Source organism: Cyprinodon variegatus, unplaced genomic scaffold (genome assembly GCF_000732505.1).
Source record: "Cyprinodon variegatus isolate N-32 unplaced genomic scaffold, C_variegatus-1.0 Scaffold1037, whole genome shotgun sequence".
NCBI lineage: Eukaryota > Metazoa > Chordata > Actinopteri > Cyprinodontiformes > Cyprinodontidae > Cyprinodon > Cyprinodon variegatus.
Genome location: NW_015151490.1, coordinates 50,268 through 60,337, shown reverse-complemented (window position 1 = coordinate 60,337; position 10,070 = coordinate 50,268). Strand labels below are relative to the sequence as shown.

Sequence of the window (10,070 nt, the reverse complement as noted above, 5' to 3'; positions counted from 1 at the left end):
CCTTACAGCCACACTGGGATCTCTTGAGTTCAGCCTCCTATATGCATTTCAATCTGTCTTTATTTCATTGTTACTTACATTGTCGTTTCTTAGTTCTTATTTTTCTTTACATTTATTCGCTAATTGTCCTTTTTTATTATCGATTACAACGATGATACCCCGTGGAACTGTGATCGGAAAATTAAGATTTCTCTTATTGAATATATACTGAATTATGCGATTTATCTACTGAAAAAGATTTTACCCAGTCTGTTTCACCTGCAAGGCCACACCATGCCTAAGTCAGGGGTGTTTATAGACAAGACATACTTATTCCCACAACCAGCCAGACTATTTCTCAATGTTTATTCATAAGATATTATTGTTAAACCAAAGTGTCTGTAATTTGTTTTGACTCTGAATACTTTCCATTATTGTAAGTAAAGGGGGATGAATGCTATCCAGATCAGAACATGGCTGATTACCATGCAATAAGGGCCTTATGATGAACTTTTCTCTCTTTGCAAAGATAAAATAAAGGGCAGACTGAGTGAAATTAATGTCTGTTTTTTTAACTGGAGTGAATAGTTGAATACTTTTTTCCGATGACACCATATAATTATTTTCTATTAAAATCTCCAAATATTTATATCAAGTCCTGGTTCAGTCCATCTTTCTCTTCATCTGAAACTGCACTAGCAGTGTTTAGTGATAACTGTGAGTTTAGTTTGCTTCGTTGTAATCGTAATAAGTTACAGTAAATAATGCTCCAATGCTCACTAAGGTCACATAAACATTCTGCATGAATTTAGATATAAAAACAAGGCTTCAAATATTTCCTGGAATGATATTCAGACCTGAGACTTTCCAGTTTGCAGTTTGGACTCTTCAGTCCAGAAGACAGCAGCTCCACTCCAGAATCCTTCAGCTTGTTGTTACTCAGGTCAATCTCTCTCAGATTAGAGGACTGGGAGCTGAGAACTGAGGCCAGAACTTCACAGCTTCTCTCTGAGAGGTTACAGCTATTCAGTCTGAAGAGACAGAGATAGAAATGACAACATAAAAGCCTTTTTCGAAAGCTCATGAAGCTCAAACCAGAGCATGTATACCAAAACCCCCAAAAAAGCAGTGTTGCCAACTCCTCAGCTAGAAAATTTGCTATTGACTGTCCTAAAAGGCACTAGAAGGTGCTGGATGATGTCATCATCAATCCAGGGTAGGATTAGCAGCAGATTTGCATATGCATATTTCACTTGCAAACTGGATTGAACCGAGAAAGGTCATTGCATAATTTCCACAGCTGATGTAATTCAGCTGTAGGATTTTCTAAACCCCTACAATTGTTTTTTATTTTTGTTTTCTAGCTGACATACAAAGCAGCACAAAGTGATAGGATAGCAAGGAGGAAAACATGTGGGGAATTTGAGAGTTTTGTAGAGACTTTTATAAAAAAGGAAAGAAAATGTATAATTCAATATTTTAGTTCTATACTCCGTACCAATTGATAGCATACATGCTTGCCATCTAGCAAAATAATAACAAATAAAAAACACAAAGAAGTAAGAAAGGGCAGTGCAAAAACACATAAAGACTGAAGGAGCAGAAGGGGAGAGAATGAGGCTGTAAAATGAATATCCAGTTATTTTATGCAACTGTTAATAATATATTTCATGATTCAATGTTGCAATCTAGGACACGATTAGCAGCAGCTTTGCTATGCATATTTCACTTGCAAACTGGATTGAACAGAGAATGGTTTACTGCAGTGTAGTCAGCCTGCTCTCCATGTTGACAGCAGAGTAGTTGTAGCTGCTGGTGACTGCCTGCCTGGCTGTATAGAGCTAGTAGCAACAGCTATCTTAGAGCAGTACAGTCAGCAGCAGGAAGTGTAGCTAGTCAGGATTCTTTATTCTGCTGTGTTAACTGTCTCACCTAGAAACGGCATTAGTTTGCAGGAACATGAAGTTCTGATGGTTTTCAGGAGCCCTCAAAATAGATGACAGTTGACAGCATGTACGGGCTGTCAGCTGTAATATATATTAAACAACATGCTAACAATAATTTTAAAGTTATCATAATATTTATACCTAATGTAGAGCTCTAAGTCAAGTGTCAGGCATATTTTACCATCAAAGTTCAGGGAAATTTTTATTAATAATTCAAATTAAATGATCCTGGCTTGGTTGATGTGAGTTAAAAACTTCAGAAGCAGTGAGTGATGGCCTGTTTATTAAAACAAAACACTTGGACAAGGAATGCTCCAAGTTTCTTGATTCCCAAAGAATGGCACTTTGTGTCTCATAAACCACCAGTCTGAACCCAGAAATACTCCATGGGTGCTGCACTCCTGCACACTGCTCAATGAGAGATAGGGTAATACAGAGATCAATTTTTTTGGTGGGAGTTGGGGATAAAGATAGTATTGAGTTATTCAGTCAGTAAGAGGTATTCAGTCAGCAAGGCTGGCATGTAATAAGTTATTGGAGAAACAGGGAGTTCATTTACTATATTAGAGTAAATCAGGAAGACTATTGTGCAAAATTAATCAACTTCTGGATAATATTTATGCTTTGCTGCAAGAAACATGACTCACACAGTATTCCTCTATGGGAGAGGTCACGGATTAGCGGACCGCGGTCAGGATCCGGACCCCCCTGCTTGCTAATCCCGACCCAACCTGCTTTAAAACATTTATAAATTACCCAATGTTGTCTGATGACAGTGTCTAACTTCACTTGTGCCGCATCTCCTGTTAATATGATAAAGCTGTCCAGAGCACCGGGACCAGGCTACACATTATACAAATTAGCCAATGAGCTGTTTCAGTCTGGGTCACTGCTGCAAGCTACTTCTAGACACAGCAGGCAAACCTGTAGCAAGCCGGTGGTGGGAAAGGAGGAGAAGTCGATGAGAAAAAGAGAGCAGAGAAAGCTTGGACTGCTGAAAAAGCGGCAGCGCCTAAGTGAAAGTGTAATGGCCTTGCAAGGCAGCTTAAAGCCCACTTCTCTCATTAAGCCATATAAAAGAAGAGTAAAAGCAAGTATATTATTGGGCTTTAAAGCTTGTGTAGCTGAGGGCTTCTGTTGTAGTCAGTCCATCATTATTCTCATCTAGGCATATCTCTCCTCTGACCTAAAAGTACACTTTCGCTCACTGTCCAGTTTTCTTGAGGGACAACATGGAGGTTGTTTTTTTTGGGTTTTTTTTTTAGAACACCTTGAAAAGTATCTTTATGCAGTTCACTAGATTAAACAATCTGTCATGATTTTGGCCCTGATGACTGGATTTTTGTTCAGGCTTTCACCCCCAAACAGACGGCCAGACAGAGAGGGCCAGAGAGAAGCTGATCCCACTAATTGGGCTGGTCAACTTCCTTGGGTTGAACATGCCATAAATTCTGCCCTCTCTAGCACCACTGGGCTCTTTCAGTTTTTTGCTGTGTTTGGTTTTTTTTTTTGCTGTGTTTGGTTCACCTTTCAGGAAAAAGATTCCAATGTTCCATCGGCCCATTTATCTGCTCTCAGGTAGCAGTGAGCCTGGAGAAGGAATAGAAAGGCAACATCTAAGGCCTTGGTTAGCCAAGCTACAGCTGCTAATCATCGGAGGGTTCCAGCACCATTTATCAGGAGGGCCAGAAAGTTTGGCTGTTTACCAAAGATCTGCCCCTTAGGGTAGATAGTAGGAAGCTGGCTCCTCTTTTTATCAGGCCATTCCCCATCAGTAAATTGATGAACCAGGTTACTGTCTGCCTTCAACTCCCTCATGCTATGAAGTTACATCCTACGTTTCATGTGTCCTGGGTCAAGCCAGTTCTAATCTCTAGATTTGTACCAGGTCCAGGTCCTCTCCACCAACCCGATTCCTTGAAAGGGGAACCTTCATACACTGTCAACTGCCTACCGAGGTTTAGGTAGACAGACAGGGGGATCCAGTACTTGATGGACTGGGAGTGTTACAGACCCGAGGAGAGGTCCTGGGTTCCTGCTAGATTCATGTTGGGAAAAGACCTGATTAAGGTTTTTCATAGGGTGCATCCTGACCAGCCCAAAAGGGTCTCTGTAATCCAACGTTGAGGGGGTTCTGTAATGATCTTGGCACTGATGGCTGTATTATTAGTTCATTTCTTCCGCCTGATTAGCTCTGCCCAGTTTTTATTCTCACTCATCAGATCCACCTGTTCCAGCTCCTATTTAAAATGCTTGCTCTCAGTCATGAGGGTTACCTGATCCTGAATAATTTCTGGTCCTGGACTTCTGATTTTAACTTTCCCTGTTCTGATCTGTTTTGCCTGACCTGTCTTTGGACTGCTATTTGGATTCTGCCTGCTAATGACCTTGGTTCTGTCTCCTGACCCTGGCGGGAATTTCCCTTCCGTACCTTTTGGTATCTCTGATCTTATGGCCTTGACATCTGATTCCACATCGCCACTGACTTTAGATTTTCCCTTTCTTTTCCCATTAGTTTCTCCCTTTCTCTTCCTCATCTGCTGGCTTCTGCTCATCAGGCTACTCTATTTCTACTCAGAGAACTCTCCGGGTGGCTCCTGCCGCATGCTGTAGAGAAATCATTTGGCTGGATTCCATTCCTTCCTCTGGGCTCAGAATGAACTTAAAACCCTCCCTACTATCATTCCCTGTCATAGTTTTGTGGTCATTAATCTAAGTTGCTACCGCTACAGAGATTCAAGTCAGACTGTCCCAGCTGGCAAGCCACACTGAGCAGTGAATAAAACAATTTTTTTAGAAATCACTTCTGTTCTGTCTGTCTGCCTTCCAAGTTCTGACACATCCCAAACAACCAGTTCATATCTTTACAAACTGTGTTTAGATGGAAAGATATCAGGCTGAGACGGAATGAATTTTAAATCTTAAAGCTTTACTCCTTCATTAGGAAAATTATAAGATTGAAAATAATGTGATATCTATCAAAAAGAGAAAATACAACTAAATCAGCATTTTCTTCAGGTTCTAAACAAGCAAAAAGTAACAACTGTACCTGAAATACTTAAGAACCATGTATGTATAATCTATAAAACAGAATTTACTGGATAAGTATCCCATTAATGCCAGTTTCTTTTTCCAGACATATGATTATGCTAAAAGCTGTCAGTCATGATAAGTATATAATACATCTGACATTTGAGTTAGAAGTTCAGCTCTATACCAGCACAGATATATTCCCTTTATTGATTATTAGTGTGATATTTGCTGTATAATTCTATAGTTTGAACTCCCAGAATGTTCTCACAGGTCATCTCTTAGCAGGAGAGAAAGTCCTGGTAATAAATAAGATGTTGCCAGTTTTAAAAACAGTCAATTATTATATTTGTTTTTATTTTATCCAGATTACCATAAAGGAAAACTTTGTAAGTCATGTTTATTAACCACACTATCAAGTGGTTGGTTTCTTCAAACATTGGAGAACTTTTTCTACACAAATAAATGGTAAATTTAATCGCTGTTCCTCCAATAACTTAACACATTTCCTGTTCCCAAAACCATGTTTCCTCTGTATTTAATCTGCAAACTATTTTTTTTAGTAAGACAGTTAACACAGCACAATAAAGTAACCAGACTATCTGCTCTAACTCTGCTCCCAAATCCAAAACTTCTAAGGTCATTAGAGAAAATTATTTAACTTATGAAAAAGTGGTAGAAAAATCTGATTTTAAGTTAAAACCATGAGGTCCTCGAACAAATGATGCGACCAATGATTTACTCACTTTTACAAATTGTTGCGGCCTTTATATAAAGTGTTTTTGACACTTCGCAAATCAGAGCTTGCGGAACAGCAGCTGACTGCACCTCCAATTAGATTGGCATTTGGACCAAACCATTTTTTGGGATAGATCTTATAATAATTAGGAAATGCAACTTGGTTCCCTGTATACAACTGGCGGGGGATGACATCTTTACTCCTCTCTTTGTTTAGATCTATGGGATAGCTACGAAGTCCTATATATCTACCTGGACTAGCCGGTGGTATCTGTTTCCAGGTCTAGCAAGGATGAACATAATTCATGATTTACAAGAATAAAAAAAAACTATATACTTAAAGACTTATGTTTGACTTTGATAACAGAAATCATATTGTTCACCAATTAAAAATCTTATTTATTTTTTCAAACTTGGTTGTAGACCTTTAGTAAGCCACTGCCCATAGGAGCCCCCATTTTGTTTTTGTTTTAGATCTATGTTAGTCTGTAATTCCATTTGACTAGTTTTACTTTTTTTAATAAAACTAATGGTCAAAGATCAGTTTGACCAGGATAATATTCACTCTTTCCTGGTTTTAGCACTTGGTCTCAAAACCCAAGTTCTGTCAGTACTTACAGAACTTTGGTTGAAGCTCTGACCACTGGCAGCAGCCTGAGAAGAGCCTCCTCTGAAGCAGAGTATTTATTTAGGTCAAACACATCTAGATCTTCTCCTGATGTCACTAAGATGAAGGCCAGAGTTGACCACTGAGCAGGAGACAGTTTATCTATGGAGAGACTTCCTGATCTGAGAGACTGTTGGATCTTCTGGACCAGAGAACGATCATTCAGTTCATTCAAGCAGTGGAACAGGTTGATGCTTTTCTCTGCAGACAGATTTTTATTGATCTTCTTCTTGATGTACTGAACTGTTTCCTGATTGGTCAGAGGACAACTTTCTGTCTTTGTCATCAGACCTTGTAGGAGAGTCTGATTTGTCTGCAGTGAAAGACCCAGGAGGAAACGGAGGAACAGGTCCAGGTGTCCATTGAGACTCTGTAAGGCCTTGTTAACAGCACTGTAATGGAGATTACTTAGTTTCGATTTATTAGCTAATTTAGCCCTAACAGATATGTTTTTTTGTTCCCCCATCAGATTGACTCCATCCTTGATGAAGGTCAGATGAACATGAAGAGCAGCCAGAAACTCTTGAACACTCAAATGGATGAAGCAGAACACTTTGTCCTGGTTCTGGTACAGTCCCCTCTCCTCTTTAAAGATCTCTGTGAACACTCCTGAGTAAACTGAGGCTGCTCTGATATCAATGCCACACTCTTTCAGGTCTGATTCATAGAAAATCAAGTTTCCTTTCTGCAGCTGATCAAAAGCCAGTTTTCCAAGAGACTCAATCATCATCCTGCTCTCTGGAGTCCAGTGTGGATCTGTTTCAGCTGCTCCATCATACTTGATCTTCTTCACTTTGGTCTGAACCACCAGGAAGTGGATGTACATCTCAGTCAGGGTGTTGGGCAGCTCTCCTTCCTCTCTGGTCTCCAATACTCCCTCCAGAACCTTAGCAGTAATCCAGCAGAAGACTGGAATGTGGCACATTATCTGGATGCTTCTAGATCTATTGATGTGGGAGATGATCCTGTTGGCCTTCTTCTCGTCTCTGAATCTCTTCCTGAAGTACTCCTCCTTCTGTGGGTCATTGAACCCTCTGACCTCTGTCACCATGCCAACACAGTCAGGAGGGATCTGATTGGCTGCTGCAGGTCGTGTGGTTATCCAGAGGAGAGCAGAGGGAAGCAGTTTCCCCTTGATGAGGTTTGTCAGCAGAACATCCACTGAGGTGGACTCTGTAACATCAGTCAGGATCTCCTTGTTTTTGAAGTCCAGAGGAAGTCGACTCTCATCCAGACCATCAAAGATGAACAGAACCTGGAAGTGATCAAAGCTGCAGATTCCGTTGGTTTCAGTAAAGAAGTGATGAATAAGTTCCACCAAGCTGAACTTTTTTTCTTTCAGCACATTCAGCTCTCTGAAGGTTAATGGAAATATGAACTGGATGTTCTGATGGGCTTTGCCTTCAGCCCAGTCCAGAGTGAACTTCTGTGTTAAGACTGTTTTCCCAATGCCAGCCACTCCCTTTGTCATCACTGTTCTGATTGGTTGATCTCTTCCAGGTGGAACTTTAAAGATGTCTTCTTGTCTGATTGTTGTTTCTGGTCTGTTTGTTTTCCTGGATGCTGTTTCAATCTGTCTGACCTCATGTTCATCATTGACCCCCCCAGTCCCTCCCTCTGTGATGTAGAGCTCTGTATAGATCTGGTTCAGAAGGGTTGGACTTCCTGCTTTAGTGATCCCCTCAAACACAGACTGGAACCTCTTCTTCAGACTTGATTTATGGTTATGTTGACAAACTTCGGAACAATATCCTGAAGGAACATAAAATATCAATAGTATTGGAACAAGTCATAGTAATTGATTTTCTGTTCTTCTGAATGGAATGAATGAATAATTTATCCATCATGTTAAATCTTAATAGAAATCCTCTTACTACTCTGCAGACGTTCAGCCAGCACATCCTGCTTTATCCTCCTCAGGAAGTTCATGGTGATCTTAACAAATGCCTCTCTGCTCCTTTTCTCCTCTTCGTCCTCACCTTCCAACACCTCCTCAACCTCCCTTTGACCTTTTGTATCATCTGGACTCAGAACCTTCTGTATCTTCTTCAGCTCATTCTTCACAAAACTAACAATGTTTTCCTCCAGCAGCTGAACAGAAAAAAAAAGAATTAAGGACACATCAGACTTGTACAAAAGTTAATACCTGTTCATGAAAATTCCTTCCTTACCAGAGTTCTTAAACACACCACATGCATACCACTCAGTTTGGAGCAGACAGAGTTTAATGATCTGCAGTGTGTGCATCCATAGAGCCGTAAGTTAATATGTGTATTTTGTGTTACACTCTGTGTTTGTGTTAACCCCCTATGCCTACATTGATAGCTTAGCATTAGTTTGCTGCCATTTGCATTGTGTATTTTATGGTGAATGGTTAGCTAAAATTAGTGATTTGTTTTTAGCTGCTAACTAGCCGTAGGCTGGGAGTTTTATGTTGCAGTATTGCTAATCCCTGTTGATTATATATTGCATGCTGAATGCTGGTATGATATTCGAGCCTTTGAGTTTTATTTTATTTTCTATGTTCTGAATTTGTACTGTATGTTTGTATTTCAGAAACCACACACCAAGCCCTAACATAGCCTTAAATGCAGATAAATCAATCAAGCTGGTTTAAGGAGTCTGTCTCTTCTTACTGCAAGCACCTGAACATTTCTAAAGTGACCTGACCCGGCACCCTGAATTGATTGTTGCCACCTAAGTTCCATATACAGTCAGTCTATACAGTCCATACAAGACTGAAATAATAGAGCCAAACATCAGCTCCATGTTGGACAGACTGACAGTCCTCTTGTCTACAAAGTGCTGCATGGAGATGACTGTGAACAGAACCCATGGGTAAGTAGTTGTAGTACGTGTACAGACCATAAATATGGAGTCCAGCTGGGTTTGATGCTGCTGGGCAGATGGACCACTGGGAACCTCTGAGTTCTGCTGGTCCACCCTGTGGAGGAACCAGGAAGCATGAACTCATATGCAGTAGAACAACAAACAGACAAAGACCAAGGTGCTTGTGGTGTTCTGATCCTAAAGCTACAGTCAGGTCCATAAATATTGGGACATCAACACAATTCTAATCTTTTTGGCTCTATACACCACCACAATGGATTTGAAATGAAACAAACAAGATATGCTTTATCTGTAGACTTTCAGCTTTAATTTGAGGGTATTTACATCCAAATCAGATGAACAGTGTAGGAATTACAACAGTGTGTATATGTGCCTGCTACTTTTTAAGGGACCTAAAGTAATGGAACAGATTAATAATCATAAATCAAACTTTCACTTTTTAATACTTGGTTGCAAATCCTTTGCAGGCAATTACAGCCTGAAGTCTGGAAGGCATAGACATCACCAGACGCTGGGTTTCATCCCTGGTGATGCTCTGCCAGGCCTCTACTGCAACAGTCTTCAGTTCCTGCTTGTTCTTGGGGCATTTTCCCTTCAGTTTTGTCTTCAGCAAGTAAAATGCATGCTCAATCGGATTCAGGTCAGGTGATTGACTTGGCCATTGCATAACATTCCACTTCTTTCCCTTACAAAACTCTTTGGTTGTTTTCGCAGTATGCTTTGGGTCATTGTCCATCTGCACTGTGAAGCGCCGTCCAATGAGTTCTGAAGCATTTGGCTGAATATGAGTGGATAATATTGCCCGAAAGACTTCAGAATTCATCCTGCTGCTTTTGTCAGCAGTCACATCATCAATAAAT

The 10,070-nt window shown here is 40.3% G+C and overlaps 1 protein-coding gene across 1 annotated transcript in view; it reads right to left on the bottom strand.

Annotated features, from left to right (window-relative positions):
* Positions 1-10,070, bottom strand: part of LOC107100969 (NACHT, LRR and PYD domains-containing protein 12-like) — a 60,890-nt gene that overhangs the window by 43,754 nt on the left and 7,066 nt on the right. Inside the window, exons 3-6 of the mRNA XM_015399682.1 lie at positions 9,226-9,304; positions 8,235-8,451; positions 6,312-8,112; positions 837-1,010 (exon numbers count right to left, since the gene is read on the bottom strand). Coding sequence (XP_015255168.1) covers positions 837-1,010; positions 6,312-8,112; positions 8,235-8,451; positions 9,226-9,304 — 2,271 coding nt within the window. The remainder of the gene's footprint in view (positions 1-836; positions 1,011-6,311; positions 8,113-8,234; positions 8,452-9,225; positions 9,305-10,070) is intronic.